General features: G+C 36.0%; 1 protein-coding gene across 1 annotated transcript; it reads right to left on the reverse strand.

Annotated features, from left to right (window-relative positions):
- Nucleotides 1-11,098: 11,098 nt before the first annotated feature.
- On the reverse strand, nucleotides 11,099-12,973 carry LOC120190742 (9-cis-epoxycarotenoid dioxygenase NCED2, chloroplastic-like). The gene has a single exon (XM_039193778.1). It carries the CDS (start codon nucleotides 12,962-12,964, stop codon nucleotides 11,156-11,158), a length of 1,809 nt encoding a protein of 602 aa, XP_039049709.1. The 5' UTR covers nucleotides 12,965-12,973; the 3' UTR covers nucleotides 11,099-11,155.
- Between the last annotated feature and the right edge of the window lie 6,591 nt (nucleotides 12,974-19,564).

A 19,564-nucleotide genomic window follows, 5' to 3' on the forward strand; every position in this document is an offset into this window, starting at 1 on the left:
ACGCACAGTTAATGGCTGGATGTATTGATGACAAATTGTTTACGTTACTAACCATGCATGCATTTAAGGACGCGCGTCATGTAATGTAAGAACGGTAATTATCGTGATATCTAACCATCATCGGTCTGATATTTTAGACATAATTTTTCTTTTTTTTTCTCTTTTGTTTAAACGACAAAAATCTGTGCCATTAGTGTTGGGGGCTGGTGCTTGATAATGGGGTTGAGGAAAAATCTATGGCATTGTCAAGAATGGGGTCAAAAGACCATATATTAAATTTTTTTTCTCAGCAAATAGAATTTTATTTACAAAATTATAAAATCAAGGTCAAAGTAAAATGTCTCGTTAAAAATTTTCCTAAACCTAAATAGAGTAAAAGAGTACATTCAACCTGACAAGGAAGAGGATGGCATCTCGAAGACTACAACCGAATAAGAAACAGCCAACAAAGTATGACATTCCCCTGCAGAATAATGCCTCAAAACCAAACTTACCAGAGTGCAAAATAACCCAAACAACTCGGAGCAAATCATTACAAACTAAAACTAGTCAACATACTGCTCCTAGTCGGCACAAAAAACAAATAAAAGACAAAACAATTCACGACTTCCAAGGCCTCCTTATGAGCTACCAACACCATTTTAACTTACAACCTGCAACCTTCATTCGCAAAGAAGACAACCATGGTAATACTTCAACCTTCATTCACTGAACATGGATAAACTTCAGCCTTCCAATACTACGAATAAGTTCCACCAACAAAGGTCACCACCGCCAAAGGCGAAGAAACGCTTCTCTAATATAGTTCACTAATGCCGAAATCACTATAAATAAATCCAAACATGGCCAACAATCCTAAATGAAACCCTCCAAAGTTGTTCGGTTTCAGTATAAATTGGCCACAGTCCCTCCACAAGGCCAAAAAACATCCACCCTCAAAACCCCATTAACCAAGCTCGACATGCCCCTACTCTCAACCATCTCCACCTTCGACACTGCTGCGCTTAGCCCAGCTTCTACCGCGATCTTTAAAATATGCAGCAGGTTACCATAAGGTAGAGAACACAAAGATAAAGATTGAAAATACACCAGAGATATGCACACTAGATCTGGGGTAGGTTTGAAGAGAAGGCAACGACAAAAACCACCAAAATGCTTTGAACAAAATTTACTTTTCAAAACCGGAATAGGCGAAGTGAGAAGCTAGCCTGCTATAGACAGAGGAACACCAGGATCAAAACGAAAATACCAGGAGAAAGGGGGATTCACCGCTTGAAGAGGCAATCACCCACAAGGCCACACACGGCTACCAAACTCGAGACAAGTTCTAAACTCTAGAGATGATCAGATTTATCACAGCTTCCCCCAAAATAATTGAGATAATCATCAACACTTGAAGACTCAATGATCCTAAAATTCCTGAAATAAAACAACCCTTGACTAACAACCTAAAACCATGTGACAAAGTAACGCTCCAGAAAACTACTTCCCCTCCAAACCATGAACATTATTTAAAATTTTATTGCTCTTCAACCATTAAATAAAAGACCCTTTGAACCGAAACTTCTTCTAACCCTAAAAAAGAAAATCCCTTTGAATATCCTTAGAGCACAACATCACCCAAGTCGTTCAATTCATCATCCTGGGAAACAAGGAGCCCACCCCTAAAAAGAAGATTTCACTTTAAAAATAAAATTACCTACTTGATTCCTCAACCGCGACCGATCCTCTAAAAACATAATCATCATTGTACCATAACTTTCTACTTCCATCACTTACTCTCTGTTACTCGTTAGTCTTCTAATTGCTGAAATATTTACCTTCAACCCAGCCCACATAAAATCCAGGATAGAATTCTCATTCTCGTTTCCACTCCTCCTAATTCTAAAGACAACTAAATTGCTTCCAATAAAGCTAATTCTCTTACCGCCTCGCTTTAGTCGCCTTCAATTTCAATTCCAAGGCTCTTACCTAATTCCAGAGTTTTTATTGCCTCCCTAATTTGCATTTCCCAGCGAGTTACCTAGTCTGAATCAGAGAGGGATCTACCTGATAATTCTGGAGTTTCTTTATCCATGGATTTCTTCTTCACCTTCTTGATTCCTCGATCTCCTTTTCTTCCGATCTCGAACTGAAATTGCTCTGTCTTGAAAATCCCTTAACGAACCATATCTCTTCCCTGATTTTTTTCCTTGGAGCCATTTCTAGGAAGAACACAACAACCTCCATTGTACACTCTGTTTTGTTTATCCACACATTCCTCCCAAAAGACTTCATATTCAAATGCTCACTAGATTCCATATCTGGTCCGGATTCTAGAGTGGACTTAAGGCCCATACATACAATATCTTCTTTACACCTCAGCGTTGTTTTCATTTTCCCAGCTAACCCCTCCTCGAATGCATTTATCTCCCTTTCTGACCCATTCACCTTAACGCCCTCTTTCCCATGAGTTATTTTTTCATTTAGACATCTAGGTGGATGTTATGTTTTAGGGTTGATTATAGAGAAATGGAGAGATTTTAGAAAAGAAAAGAAATTAAGATACAGAAAACGTGCATTTCATTCATGATAGATTTCCTCAGAATTCAAGTACAATTATATATTGACAAGTATCTACAGCTGTAATACTGATAGTAAATCTAACAAACTAACTGCTAAATTGCTGACTCACAGGCTCCCTCCATGTGGGCTACCATTTTGGCCCGTTATCTCCTCTAAGCCCGAAATGCCAACAATATTTATTTTCTTTTGTTATAGGCTGATACCTGACAGGCCCATATGAGTAATTGGTTGTTGGTCTCGGCCTGCTCCTTCAGTCCACCCGATCCAACTCCCCTCTTTGCCTCAACCTTAATTCTCTCAGGTAAGACTTCAATCCCTAATTCTCTTTTAATTCCCAATTTATCTCGATTTTCCCCAATTCTCTTCTTCGATTAATCCCCAATTTATTTTACTCAAACCCTAATGCTCTTTCCATCATAACAATACTCCCTCCACCAGATGATCCTTGTCCCCAAGGATCGAAATCAGGAAACTGATTCTTTAGCACCGTGTAATATTCCCAAGTGGCGTCGCTTGGCCCCATGTTCGTTCACTGGATAAGGAACTGCGTGACCGGCTGATTTTGTCTTTGAATCACTCGTTTATTCAAGACGATGGCTGGGTAAATCTTCAGTTGTCCATCATATGCAACCTCTGGAGGATCAATTGAGGCCAGTCCCTGTTTCCCTATTTTCTTCTTAAGTAGGCTGATGTGGAACATCGGATGCAACTTGGATTCTGGTGATAATTACAATTTATATGCAACCTGACCTATTTTTGTTGTATTTTGTAAGGGCCAAAATACCGAGCAACCAGCTTTAAGTTTTTCCTTAAAGCAAGAGATGTTTGTCTGTATGGTTGGAGTTTCAGGTAAACTTCCTCTCCAACCTAAAAGTCTCTTTCCGTGCGATGCTTATCCACAATCTGTTTTATTCGATTACTGGCTTTAATGAGTTGTTCACGTAGTAAGACATTTAATTGATCTCTATGTTGCATCATATCTTGTAATGTATCAACCCTAGAATCTCCTGACCAAGTCAAAATAAGGGCCTTATAACCATATAAACATTCAAATGGGGTCATTTTGAGAGCAGAGTGGTAATTAGTACTGTACCACCACCTTGAGCTAACCACTTTGACATCTAGGTGGACACTTGTCAGCATCAACTGCCCGGCTAGATCCAACTTCCTTTTCCTCGGGCGATTGGACTTGTATTTCGTTCAGCCCAAGACTATAATCCTTAGTATTGTTCACGTGTTTCACTTCTAAATCTACAACCATTCTCTGATTCTCATCGGGCCTACCACCCATTAATTCTATCATCCCCAACGGTCTAGCAGTATCCAAGCAAGCAAGCATGCTCGCTATTGTCAGGATGCTCATTCCCAAAATAAACAGCATTCATTGCTTCATCTCTTCCCAACCGATTAATCTTCTTTGTGGCTTCTTAAAAATCAACAAACTATCTTTTGTCTAAAATTATTGTATTCTATTTTATCCATTAATTATATAATCTATGCTTCACACACTTACTATAAAGTCAACCGAAAATTTGTCTCAATTTGTAGCACTAATATAGTGCGACATTCATTTGCGCCATTATACAAAATAATGTTATATATAATAAAATATGTTTATTAGTGAAAAACGTATTCATCAATGATAAAATAAAACCAAACAGAAAAACGGAGGTCAACTCTTGAAAACGAATAAAGGCCGATGAGTCACGATAATATGTTTGTGAGTGATGTTAGAGACATCACAACAAATTAAAGCAATTTTCCTACTTGTCTCGGCAGTCCAAACAAAGTGAACTATTATCCATGATGATTCTTTAATCCAATAATAATAAAAGATTGATGGTAGTGAGATGAAGAATATTATAGCAAAATTTGATCGACCTCGAGCATCACACACTTTGAGTTATTTATTTATTTATATTTTGTGGAGTATAACTTTAATGGCGTTCCGTCAGTGTCCACCATTTACCCAAGGAAAATTGTAGGCAATAATTATTCAAATTATTCGATAATAGCTCATCGGGTTTCTGCATATAGGAACTAATTAAGGATAGTTTGAGATTTTTTACGTCAAACATAAAATCTTGAAACGTTATTTGATATATCATCACTTAAAAAATAATTTGACAAGTGTTTATTTATTTTTTATTTTTTTAGAAAAATAAAAAATCTTAATCATTAAAGTTATTTTATCGGTATATGAAAGTTATGTAATATATAAAATTCAGTCTAAAAAACCAAGCTTATTTTGAGAAAATGAAGACTCTCTGGGCGCACGTTAGCAGGTCTAATGGCCTCTCAGATTTTCTTCCTCGTTTCTGATTCTTGTTCGTTCTTGTCAATTTGGGGGTATTCTTGGTTTGTTTCTTGATAATTGTATGGAATCGGGGTCTTTGAGTCTTGATTGGAAGAAGCTATTTGTGGGTTCGAAGGAGCTGTTCGTGGGTTCGAAGGAGCAATCTCTCGACTTCTTTCCCCCTGAGTTACGGGATGGAGTGGCTACCGTTAAACCTCCGCCTGAGGTGATTGATGAAGGAATAGCTGATTGGAATCATGCTTTAGTGGGTCAATTTATCGGTTCGGCCCCGAGCTTTAGATCTATGCAGCGAATCATTGAAACGATTTGGGGGAAATCTTCGCAAGTTAAGGTTAGTCTAGCCGGCCCTAACCTCTATGTATTTTTGTTCTTGGATATTGGTCTGAGGGATTGGGTTCTGGAAAATAAACCTTGGCATGTCCAGAACAAGCCATTAGTATTGAGGAATTGGGTGCCTGGTATGCAGAAGATGAGCTTTGACCTTTCTTTTATGCCGATTTGGGTAAAACTTTATAATGTCCCATTAGAGCTCTATTCTCAGAAGGGACTAAGTTACATAGCTAGTGCTTTAGGTAACCCTTTGTATATGGACTCTATAACGACTTCCAAGGAGAGGCTTGAATTTACCAAGGTTTGTGTTGAGATTGAAGCTGGAGGTGTTATTCTAGATTTTATTCATGTTGTTTTAAAAGATGGGTCCTCTATGAGTATTAGGGTGCATGCGCCTTGGTTACCTATATGTTGTGCCAAGTGTAAATCCTTTGGTCACCATGTTAACTCGTGTACTGAGGCTAGGCAGCCTTCACTGAAACTTAAAGAGGTCCAAGTCTGGAGGAAAAAGGATATTAATACTATATAATCTGGAAGTAAGGAAAATATGCCAATAAATGCTACTACTTCTATGGGGATAACTGAGTTTACTAATACTTCTAAGGAGGTGACTAAATGTTCAGATTTTATTTTTGGTTGTGGTAACAATTCTAATGCAATGGTGATGAATTTGGAATTACAAGTCGGCACTGCTATAGAAACAACGGTACAAGCATTGCAGGAGGCCAGTGAGTCTAATGTGGATGTTTCCATGAAGAATACTGTTAATTCTTTACATAATCTTTCTGCTGATATGTCTACTACTAAGACACAGGAAAAGACAGTTTCTAGTGAGCATGGGAAGGCTCATGTTGATGAGGGTAATGGTATTAATCCCTTACAGGAAGTTGTTCACTCTGGGGGATTTTCCTTCCCTTAGGACTCTTTGAAGAAGAAGACAAAGGGGAGGAAAAAAGATGTTGTTGGTTCCTCAAGCAAGATGGAAGTTGTGGCAGATAGTCTTAGGAAAGCTCGAGTGACTTCTATGGGAGTGTCTATGTTGTTTAATGAGATAAAGACTAAAAAGAAAAATCATATGGAGAAAGCTAAGAGTATTGTGGTTAACTTGGGCACTAGCAGTAATGCTTAACCTATTTCTTCTTGATGATTGTCAGTTTCTGGAATGTTAGGGGGATCAATAATCTCCTTAAACAGCTGAAGGTGTTAAGGATATTAGATTCTTGTGGTGTGGATGTCTTCTACATGATGGAATCTCGTATTAGAAGGGATAATTCTGCTAATTTCTCTTCTGCACTGTCTGGTGATTGAAACTTTGTTGAGAATTATGATTTTGCTGAAGGGGGTCGACTGTGGATTTTTTGGAGGAAGCATCTGATGTTTTCTGTATTGAGGAGATGTGATCAAGCTATTTCTATCTTTGGGACTGTTGATGGGCATAGGACAGGTATCACGACTGTCTATGGCAGTAACAATGGGGTTGTTAAAAGAGGTCTTTGGGAACATTTAAGAATTGTTAAGAATGATATTGGACCCTCCTCTTGGGTGATTGATGGGGATTTTAACATCATTGCTAAAGTTGAGGAAAGCTCTGACTTTGATGTTATGGGAGTCTATTGCACCTCTGACATGAAGGATTTTCAAGAATGTTTGGAGGGCCTTGACCTTATGGACCACCCATTTCTTGGTCCTTTATTCACTTGGTCCAACAAACAAGAAGGATCTTATTTAGCTTGCAAGTTGGACAGGGTTTTAGTTAATGATCAGTGGCTTCTGGATTATCCTAAATCTTTTGTTGAATTCAAAGCCCAGGGAGTTTCTGATCACTGTCTTGGATTATTGTGGACACACAAGGGAGTTATGACCAAGTATCATCAGCCTTTCAAGTTTTTCAATTGTTGGATTGGCCATGAAAAGTTCTTGGCTACTGTTAGGGATTCTTGGCAGGGTCAATGTGGAAGATCTGCCATGAGCTGTCTGTTCAACAAGTTGAGAAATCTTAAGCCTCTCATAAAGGAGTTTAATAAGGAGTATTTCTCTGATATTTCTGGTAGAGACAGTAACAAATGGGCTGAATTAGAGCAAATCCAAATCTTTAATTTGGCTCATACTGATCAGATGAGGATTGATGATGATAGGAGGATTCATGCTGAGTTAATGGACTTGGAAGTTTCCGAATCTGGATTTTACAGACAAAAAGCCAATGTACATTGGCTAAAAGAGGGGGACTTGAATACCAGGTTCTTTATTGGTTCTACTGATCCTTTAGTTAAAGGATGCTCAGCTGAGAGTTTGAAAGACTTGCTGAATTATTCTTTGCCTGAAGGAGCAGATGCTTTTCTTACTAAAGAGGTGAATGATATGGAGATCAAGGAGGCCCTTTTTAGACAAGGTAATGACAAAAGCCCAGGCCCTGATGGTTATACCTCTGGCTTCTTCAAAGCTACCTGGGACATTGTTGGCAGTGATTTTGTTTCTGGTGTGAGATATTTTTTTCAAACATCTTGCTTACTGCCTGCTTTCAATGCTACAGCCTTAGTTTTGGTCCCTAAGTCTTTAAATGCATGCTTGGCAAAGGAATTTAGACCTATTTCTTGTTGTTCAGTGGTCTATAAAACCATTACTAGAATCCTTGTTAATAGATTTGTTCCTTACTTCCCTGGTATGATTTCCCATAATCAGTCAGCTTTTGTCAAGGGTAGGAATATAGTAGACAATACTCTGCTAGCTCAGGAGGATGTTAAAGGCTACTCTAGGAAGATTCTTTCTCCTAGATGTGCAATTAAAATATACTTGCAGAAGGCTTTTGACTCTGTTAATTGGGACTTCTTACTGACTGTTCTTAGGGCAATGGGACTTCCTAATGAATTCTGTAACTGGATCAAGGCTTGCATTACTACTCCCATGTATTCTGTTTCTTTGAATGGTAGCTTGGTGGGGTATTTTAAGGGTGCAAGGGGGATTAGGTAAGGAGACCCTTATCCCCTTATCTATTTATCATTGTGATGAATGTCCTGTCATCTCTTTTGAATGCTGCTGCTAAATAGTGAATTTTTATATTCCACCCCAAATGTAAAATAACACCTCTCACTCATCTTTGCTTTACGGATGACTTGTTAGTATTCTGTCATGGTTCCCTTGAGTCTGTGCTGGGAGTTCAAAGTATCTTAGAGAAGTTTTACGACCTATCAGGTCTTAAGTTGAATACACTGAAAACTGAATTCTTTGCTTGTAGTTTGAATGAGAATATTCTTGATCAGATTCGGTTAGCAACTGGGTTTAGGGTGGCACAGCTCCCTGTTAGGTATCTTGGGGTGCCTCTAGTAACTCGTAAGCTCCCTGAGAATTAAAGATAAACTATGCCAATGGTCCAACAAGAAACTTAGTTTTGGGGGAAGGCTGTAGCTTGTTAAAACTGTCATGTTTAACATCTTTAACTATTGGAGTATCATTCTCCCTAAGAGGATCATTAAGGACATTGAGAGGTTATGCATGCGTTTTTTCTGGAAAGGTTGTGACACCTCAGCCAGAGGAGCTCGTGTAAGCTGGAACCAGATTTGCTCCTTGAAATTTGAGGGTGGACTGGGACTTAGGGACCTTGCTCTATGGAGTAAAGCCTGCTTCCTGCTGCTAGTAAAAAATATCCTAGCAAATGAAGGTTCACTTTGGATTGCATGGGTAAAAGATTATTGCTTCAAAACAGTGAGTTACTGGGAGGTTGAATGTAAAGCTCACTTCAGTTGGATTTTAAACAAGCTACTGAGACTTCGAGAGGAGGCTAGGAGACTGTTCTTTCCTTGTGCTAATTGGAGCCTAATTAAAGGCAAATGGATATGGGATAACATTAGAGTCAGAAGGGAGAAGGTAAACTGGCATAGGCTTATTTGGTTTCCTGCTCATATACCTAAGTTCTCTTTAATTTCGTGGATGACCATCATTGATAGGTTGCCTACTAAAGATAGGCTTGTTCGGTTTGGTTTGATTATGGATAATGTCTATGTGGTGTGTGGTTCTGGTATGGAATCTCGAGATCACCTCTTTGCAGAATGTTCCTATGCAAAGGAAGTATGGGGTACTGTTTTAATTTCTTGTGGGATTCGATATGATTCATATAGCTGGGATGAACGACTCAATTGGTTGATTGAGAACTTGAAGGGCAAATCTCTCCGAGTGAGGATTCTTAAGCTTGCTTGGACTGGTTTTTCTGTATTTCATTTGGGAAGAATGTAATCAAAGACATTTCAGGGGTTTAACACGTTCGGTTGATATAATTGTAAATAGGATAAAGGAGGCTGTGAAAATCAAATTGTATAGTCATTGCATACATAGGATTGATGATGTTAATAGGCATTTGTGCATAAAATGGGGACTGATCTAGTGTTGAGGTTTGTCAAGTTTTGTAGCAGCTAAGCTGCATTCTTTTGGATGAATATAAATTACTTATCCAAAAAAAAATCAATCTAAAATATTTGAAAGATCCAAGATAGTACTATACCAAATCATCAAAATGATCATTAGATCTAAATTTATCATGTTAAATTAATCATATCAATTTCTTAAATCACTCATAATGCATAAAATCAAAACATGGTAGTATAAGAACGTTTATGTCAAATTGAGATTTAAATCACTCATAATCCATAAACTCAAAACATGGTAGCATAATAACATTTATGTCAAATTGAAACTACAAATACGACAAAATGTAAATTGAAATAATAATAAAATTTACAAATTGAAATATATTTAGTGTCCTGTGAATATACATGCCTACTAAAATAAATCAAATAATGTACTCTAAATATTGAATATTGAGAGTCCTCACTGGCGATGCTCAATAGAACTTTAACTCTTACCCGATCAAGTCTAATCTTACCCCAAGGATCCCACATACTCTAATTAATCGATTCAATATTCATGACTTAAGTTAACGTACGTAATATTAGAAAAGTGTGCATCATCCATTTCGTCATGGTGCAAAGATTTTAGATGATGAAATTATCTTTATAATTTATCTTTGAGGATATTAATTAGTATATAATTTATCTTTATATTTTGGCACATTTTAGTTTTTTTTAGATTATTAACTTGAGATTAGATATCAATTAAAAATTTAATGTCGACATAAATTTTTAATTATTATATTAATAATTTAATTAAGACGCATACATATAATTGTAATTTTGAGTTTTATGGATAATAAAATAACTATTACAAAAAAATGCAACGACACATTATTGATTTGAATTCAATGAATTGGTCATTAAATATGTTGTAATGGGAGGTTATGCTGTGAGGCGGACTAACGTAGCAACGGTCACAATCGAGTGATGTATGGAGCCAAGACCCGTATTCATTGGCTTCCAATTTTTGACTGCGACTGCGTTAATCGCAGCTTGCGATTTTCTTGCTAATTTTTCTGTACAAATTTAATACGAGTTAAAGTCTTCGATCGACCATGGTAGCTATACATGATGTGCTTTTTGACTCGGGAAGCTCTTCCATATACGCAGACAAGGAGAAAAAAAAAAGGTCAACTGTAGCCGCCAAACCCAAAAGACAAAAAGCAAGTTATATACTTCAAACTGAAACGTGAACAACATTATTCAAAGAATAATTGTAGATTAAGATAATAAAAAATCCAACGAGCATGAACCTAAAATTATATGCGACTTAATTAGTTAAAAAGAATTTGGATCAGAGGAAAGAGGCAAACTCTGTTCTTGTTTTGTCTACACTTTGGAACTGTGTCAAAGAAAGGAAACAGAATCCTCCCGAGGGCTGAGCCTGAGCTCAAATTCTATAGCTACATTGCTAAAAAGCTACAGGCTAGATAGGGTAAAAAAAACTCTTAACCCCAAAAAAATTGATTTCCCGGAAGAGCCTGGCAAAAATTTCCCTGTACAGTAAAGCCTCTTTTTTTTGGTACTCTTAATTTACGGTTAACTAAGCTTGATTTGCCAAGGACTTGGCGTCTATAAACGTGCCATGAAACCCGTATGGAACCCTGGATGGTAATTTAATTGAAGCTTCGAGCTGTAAATTCATGGCGTTCACGATTTGGAGCTCTGATTTCCAGTTCTTCTCATCGTGAACAAAGGAAATAATATAACCGTCATCTTCAGCTGATTCGCAATTGTCGTCTCGAGGCAAGAAAAACGGCTCCCCACCATATCTTCGATCACCGTAAAAGTGTTTTTTTACCTCTCCAGTAAAAAGATCAACCTTGGCAAATCCCGACACTTTTGGCCATGGTTCAGCAATGGCAAGGTAAGCGTACCGTGTCTTCCTTCCAAGCTGGTTCCTGTTCACCATTCCAGCTTCCAAGTTCACATGCTCTGATTCCGAGATTATTGGGCGGCGCGTGGACTTACCCGTCTTCAGGTTAAGCCTAATTTCGGACAAAACACTTTTCAAATTCTCGTCACATTCGTTGAAAATAGAGTCGGGAGGTGTCATGCATGAACCAATCACCACAACTTCATCAGATTCCGGTTCTTCCCAAGCGTTCCATAGATGGAAACAGAAAGTGTCAGGGGATTCAACCCATATAATATCCTTGGAATCACTTGCATTTTTAGGAAGGATCCCGAAGGAAGACTTCTTGTTCTTGTCGTAAATCACGGGCGACCCACCGGTAATCATCTCCTGTAGCTTGAACACCACTTGCTGATCAGGGATTACCACGAAATTCTCGGTGATGGCGAAATCATGCATCATGGTCGGCACGGATAGAGGGATCTCCACATCTGGAGATTTTGTGCCGTCAGGGTGAAACCTGAAGTACTTCAAGTAAGGCTTTTGGACAACAGCGTAACTCAAAGCGAAGAGTTCCTTGGAGAAAGGATCGATTTTGGGGTGCGCAATCATTGTGGATTTAAGTTGATCATCAAAATCGTATCTTCCAACTGTTTCTAAATCGCCCGAGGAAGTGATGCGCACGTGGTACGGAAGATCATCTTCGGACATAGCTAGAAGTCGACTGTTGAAATAGACTAAGCCAGTATTAGCTACCCCAGTTCCATGTTTGTCATCAACAAGGCCGAAAAGGCTTCTCGCGTAGAAAAGTAAGAGCCTGGCAACCCCTGAGTGGCCATGTAATTCACCGATTGCTTTCGGGAAAACAGGTCGCCCCAATTCTTTCTCTTGTAAATATCTTTGCGTCTCAGTGAAACGACAGGCATAGCTGGCGTTACCATTATCAATGGTGACGGCGTGTACCATGCCGTCACCGTCGAACAAGTGGTGGCCGGCAACGGGCTCGAATAAAGGGTTGGCTCCATTGCGAAGGTAAACGCCGTTGATGCAAGAAGGGAGGGTGCCGGTGATAGGAAGAGATTGCTTCACGGGTTGTTCAGGGACGGGAGCGAAGTTCCCGGAGATTTGCACATGTGGGTCAGCTGTTTTAGGAAGTGGGTGTTGAAGCTCGAGTGGGACCAAAGCGTTTTCAGCCATGTCAAGGGCCTTGGCCGCCGCTCTTTGGAGGAGATTCCACTGCAGGTGGCGGTGGGATTTAGGTTTCGCTTCTACATTTACAGACTTGTCGTCTATGGGGATTAAGGGGGTTTGGTATGTTTGTTTAGGGAAATGGAGGACTGAAGGAGAGTGCAAAGCCGAGTGCACGATGTAGGTTCTGTTGGACTGCCGTTTCATCCAAGAGATAGATGTTGGAGAGTAGTCCAAATGTGCTGTTGAGGAAGACGAAAGAGGATGGGAAATCTGGGCTTTGGCCCAACTACGCGTGAAAGAAGCCATAGCTTTTTAAAGTGTAAAACCAGAACTGAGAAAGTATGTTTTGTGCTTTGGTCCTTCAGCCTTAGCAAAAGAAAAGAAAGCGTGTAAGGAGAGAGAATCGGAGAAAATAATTAAGTGAGCTTTGGGGAGGACGAAGAAAATGGGGTATAAATAGAGTTGCGGGATGGAGGTTAGGTGGTGGCAAAATACATCCCAGACACGCAATGGATGGCCACGTGGTGAATTTGTCAAATGGACCTTAGCTGATTGACAAAACCGAATATCGTGTGAGGCTTAACTTCAAATTAACGTATACCATTATTTTTATTTTAATCATATTATTTAATGATATTATTGAAATAATTTTTATTATTTAACTATTATAAGTTATATAACTAAAAAAATATGATCATAAAATTTCATTTAAATAATGATAATTGTCACATGAGATAATTAATTCAGGAATCTATGTCATATCATATCATATATTTAAAAAAATTAATATTAAATTTATTAAGTGATTTTAGTTATAAAATATTATTTTTTAGGATCTGAATTTGAACAATTACGTTTTTAGGTTGCACTTATCATGAATAACTAAAAGAAATTTTAAATAGATATTACATTATAATAACTTTAAATAATTTAATTAAATAATAATATAACTAATTAATTTATTACTTTATTTAAAATCATATATTGAAGAAATTAAAAGAATATAAATTTTTTGAATATGATAAAATTTATATATCAACATGTAAAGCCAAACCCAATGAAATTAGGTTGAGAAAGGGTTGGGTAGGAGCTATAAATTGGAGGGCAGAGGGAGAGGGAGAGGGTCCCCAAATCAGGGGACCAAAATGAGATGTGAGTCCAAAACACACCATTCCCCCAGAGGCAAGGAGTGAAATCAAATCAGTCACCTCCAACTCCCCCCCCCCTTTATTTTAAATGTTCTTCTTCTTCTTATACATACATAAAGAAGGGCAGAAGAGCCCTTTGACAAACATGAAGCAAGGCATGTAAAAGACGCTTATAATATCGCCCAAGTTTTGAAGTTTTATTGCAAGAGAAACCCTATATTTACAATTACATAAGTGGGCGTCCCTCGTTCTCGGGGTTGAACTGACCGATCCACTCCTTTTCTCCACAGCCCATCTTCGCAAACACATCAATAATTCAAATCCATATATCTTCTCTCTTCTCCATGAAGCATACGTAGTGACAGATGAGGTTAATGAAAATTAATGCCACTGCCCCTCTCCTAATCAACATCCATCCATGTTCTCCAAATGCCACCTTCATTCACCACCCCCCAATATTGAATTATTATAAACACTAATATCTTTTTTGTCTCTCTTCCTCCGTGTAATATTTGGACAGTAACAGTTCCCTCTTCTGCAAGGTTTACCAAATGTTTTCTGGTCTAACTTTTCCAGTCGTCGTATGGCCTGTATTCATTAACAAATAATGGTCATACTCGTGCTTCTTTTGGAACCTTCTTTACTTTTCTTATTTAATTCTGTCCACCTCAAACAAAATATCATTTTGATCTTATTTTTGGCTTGTTTACATGAATATTTATCAAGTTTTTGCCTAAATAGTTCGAATATTAAAGAATATAGATGAGATTATTTTTATACAAACGAGATGAAATTAGGATAAAATAATGAAAGATACCAAATCATTTCATTTTAAAATTATAAAGTTTTATTAAATATTTAAAATAAAAAATATATAATAAATTTAATAATTAAATTTATATAAGCTTAAATTATTATTTTAAAAAAAAGAAGAAGCAAGCAGGCCCTTTCCAGCCCTCTTCAGCTCTGTTGCTGGATACACATCCTTTTAATTTTATAATTAACCATTATTAAGGATTAATACATCTCATTTTTTAAAATTAATATTTTTTATATTTTAAAATGTATTTTAAGATATGTATGCTTTTTCCTGCAAAATTTTAGCGACATGTACGTAGACATGTTCAAAACTCTAATGATCAGTTCAGTTTGTTCTTCAGATAAAATCTATTGTAATTGGAATTGTCATATGAACAATTCTACTTATATATTATATCTTAAATTCTTATTGTTTTAATATTATAAACATCTTGTGATCCATAGTAATCCAGCTTAACATTACAAAACATGCTGAAATTTACCAATAAAGTTTCTACTTTGATGAAGAAACAAACTAAAGGACGACAATTTTGTTGTATTCTACCTTTATATAAAGAAACAAGAATGACACTTCACTGATCGATCTTATTAGCTTCTGGCACCGACTATCTTCCAAATGACTTCATAATCAGGGGACAATTGTACCATCTCCTAAAACGACATTTGGACTGAATAATGTCTCTTGATTTCATTGATATTAATCGCCATTGTGAAGAGTTGTGGACCTGTGGTTATGCTTTTCAGTATGGCTTTTTTTCATGGAAGATATAAGTATATATATCAACAAAAGCTACAATCAACACCTATACCCCCACCCGACGTAAAATAAATCAATTAAAATGTATCTATACAACTCATCAGATTATCCCCCAAGCTGCACGAAGGCTAACATTCAAAGCAACTATCCAAAATCGAAGTTCCCATCAGCCGCATCCTCATATCCTGCTTGATTTCACCCACCAAATCCACCACACTCCTCCATATACCACCAAAAGTCCTATTATTTCTCTCCTTCCAGATTCTATAAATGAATGCACTCCATGCAAGCTTCAACAAAATAGAGACAAGAGCCTTCCCTTTAAGCTTTGTAAGGTTTAAATTATTTATAATCTTTTAAATTGAATGCCAATGTTTATTGATAGATGTTTTATAATTAAATGACAGATGGAATAGAAATAAACCTGATGAGTTAAAGGCTATTCCACATTTATCATGGCGCGAGTGTTGAATAGGTTTAAGCAAATATAGTAGGCATCAAAATAACAATAGGGAGGGTCATCATTAAAGCAAAGTAAAAACCAGAAAGGAGGAAACAAGTCAAATATATATTTGAATCGTAACTATGTGTTGTGAAATTTATCATTTTTCTCTCATGTTTGATCACATTGCACTATCATTTCCTTCTTGTTTCAACCACAGGTAAGGGGGAGGGCGGTCAGTGCTTTCACGCGAATCAATTTTGGATATGACCAATATGAGAACTATATAAATTAGGATGGAGTACATAAATGTTGATATTACTTTATTAAATCTCTTAATTATTAAAAATTAAAATGGTCTTCCAATTATAAGGCATTGCTTTGTTGAGCCTCTCGACTAATAAAAGTTATGAAATGGTCATCCTACTATTCATTATGTTATAAACTCGTTATTTTCCGTTAAAAAAATTAATGGTCTTTTGAACTGGATGTTAGCACGCTGACTGAGATATGATAGTCGTTTGAGACTATGAGATCATATTTTATTATATCTCGGTCAATTAGCTAAGAGGACCACTAATTTTTTTTTAATGAAAATAGTGAGTTTGGAACATAATGAATAGTCAGGTGATCGTTTTGTAACTTTTAATAGTCGTAAAACTCAACAAAACAATGTCCTATTGTCGGGGATCATTTTATAACTTTTATTAATCGGTAACTCAACAAAGCAATATCTTATAGTCGGAAGATCATTTGTAAACTTTACCCTAAAAATTTAAATACATATATGTTGTTTAAAAATAAAATTAAACTAAAAAAGTATGTGTAAAATCTTAATCGCGCACGCTTTTTTTTTTTTATTTCATTCTTATTTTAATTTTCTTTATATATTTTATTATCCACAACGTCATTCTTTTTTATTAATCATTGATCATTAATTTTCTTTTTATATTCTTCCATGATTTTTTATAGTTTGAATTATACTTTCATTTAATTAGTTTTTTTATATAAAATTAATAGATAATTTTATTTATTCTTGTAATATGTTTATTTGATTATCATGTTGATCTATCTTTGCTTTAAATACTTAAGTTTGATATTAACAGGCATTCACAATCACTAAAAATATGTTACAATTAAATTGTTGTAACGTTAATTTGTCAACGAGACATCATTGTTATATATATTTTATGTTAGTATTGATGATGTTATCATTAACGGTCAATAATAATGTTTGTATCTATTATTTGTCTAAGTTGTTTGATTAAGTTTTTAACACTCTACTTGTGTTATCTTTTTTTATTCTTTGACGATTAATTTATGCACTTCATTAATCTTTTCGAGGAAATGAGCTACCTATATGATTAATTGTGAAATTGCCAAAAATAGAATTTTACTTGGCAGCTTTCAAGTGTTGTTGATTTGGGTTCGGTCTGTAAAATTAATGGCACAAAGGTGGTAAGTATTTTGGGTGTAACCCTAGGTCCATGAATTGGGCTATAATATCTATTAAGAGCCCAAATAACATGAAAGGAGTCTATACATATAAAATATGAATCTCAAATCTTTTCCGCATTTTTTCTCAATACAAAATGAGATCCGAGTTTGTGATAAAGAAATCTATGCAAAAGCCCACAAACTGCAACTTGCAAACAAAAGAAGTGCACCCAACTACTTATAGACAACAACGTCCTCACCATGCTTGTTGGCCAAGCCCTCCACATGGCTGGACCGCTCTCAATGTTGATCGAGCAGTGCAACCAAATACTGGCCAAAGCTCTATTGTCGGGTTACTCCGAGATGAAGAAGGCTCTTGGATCACAGGGTTTTCTCGACCGATTGGCGTTACGGATCCGTTGCAAGCTGAACTCTGGTCTCATGGCCGTGGCTGGGGCGGCGCGAACGCGCCAAAAAAGTATATATATAGTGGCGTTTTTCCAATAAACGTCACTATAGATGGACCTATTGCGACATTTTTTTAAAAAACGCCACTATTATTGCGGCTTTATTGATAAAACGCCATTATAGATGGATCTATCACGGCGTTTGTCAAGAAAACGCCACTATTGTTGCCCCAAAATCGAATATATCTAGAAAATAGGGGGCCTTTATAAGAATTTGTACAGGGCCCCCGAAAACCCTACCACGGCCCTGTCTGGTCTATGAAGGTATGCAAATCGGCTGGTCTCTTGACCTTGAGTTTCTACAGGTTCAAACCGACTGCTCCATGGCGCTGTCCCTCATCAACTCCCAGGATGCAAGCTTTAGTTCCCACTCCCTGGTCCGAGCAATTGAAGCGCTACGTAATCGTGCATGGGCGACGGATATTGTTTGGATTCTACGTGGTGTTAATCTGCCAGCTGACCACTTGGCTAAACTTGGATTTTTACAGCACTTTGATATCATCACTCATGAAGCCCCCCCCCCCCTCATGCCATCTTCGATCTATTGTCCAAGGATGCTAACAAACATTCTGTAAACCTCAATTAGGCTAGTAGTTAATTGGTTTTTGTCTCTTTCAATTAAAAGAAAAACAGAAAAGAAAAAGTTTTATCACAAGAATTGGGTAATAAAAAAGAGGATACCTTAAGCTTTTCGTTTTTTTCTTGTTCTTACGGAAAACAAATATGAAACACAATATTATTTTATTAAGTAAAAAAATATTATATTTTTAAAACAAATATTGTTTAAACATGATATTTTGCTTATTCTTTACTAATAATAATGCGAATTATGATATAGATTGCTCGCAAATAAGAGTATGAATATCCATTTCCCTTTCACTTATAAATCCAAAAGAAATATTAATAATAATTATTATTATTATTATTTTACTAGATTTTGTGTTTTACACGTAGATATTTTTAAAATAATAACAATGATAATGAAATTACGATTTTTATTTTAAATAAATTCTTAAACTTTTAAATATTTTAAATTTACTTCTAAACTATGGTTATCATTTTAAATTGGACATAAACTTTGAAACATTTCAATAATCTTTTCAAAATCATTTAAAAGTTTGAGGATGAAATTGGAGCATTCAAAAATTTAGAAATCGGTATAAAATGATGGTCATAGTCTGAAGATAAATTCAGAATGTTTAATAAATTCATAATGTTTAAAATTTAAGGAACAATTTAAAAAAAGAATAGGATAAAATTAAAATATTCAAAAGCTTAAAGATTAATTTAGAAGGGGAGTGAACATGTAATGCAATTAACTATATAAATAATTAAATATTATAATTTTTTATATTATATATATTATAATTTATATTCATATTTAGTAACTATCAAACAATATATTTTTAGTATGAACAAGTTACCTTAATAGTTAAAGAGATGTCGTTATTCCTTCACAAATATTACTTTATAATCACTTTAAATTAATAAAAAAATATTTTTTAAAAATTTGAGTATAAGTTCTTCCTTTAAAATACAGCATACTTAAATATTACACGCGAAATGTTAATAAAATTTTAAATATATGTTAATTTGATAAAAAAAAATTATACGAATCATATTTTCATTGCTTATTGAACATACAAAATACGTTCCAAAATCCAACACCCGAAGTTCCGAGCGCGTGTATAACATGTTGCAATCTTTTTCTTTTCTCACCGGCCCACAAATTACTTATTTAGCGCGCCATTTAAACGAACCTATGACTGAATCAGCATCAATTCTGTCTTCCCACAGGAATAATTGTATAATTTAATTTATTATCAAATAATAATT

Source organism: Hibiscus syriacus, unplaced genomic scaffold (assembly GCF_006381635.1).
Source record: "Hibiscus syriacus cultivar Baekdansim isolate YM2019G1 unplaced genomic scaffold, ASM638163v2 tig00116962_pilon, whole genome shotgun sequence".
NCBI lineage: Eukaryota > Viridiplantae > Streptophyta > Magnoliopsida > Malvales > Malvaceae > Hibiscus > Hibiscus syriacus.

What these genes read in the sequence shown, in the direction of transcription:
- LOC120190742 (XM_039193778.1), bottom strand. Translation starts at nt 12,964, where the DNA reads ATGGCTTCTTTCACGCGTAGTTGGGCCAAAGCCCAGATTTCCCATCCT.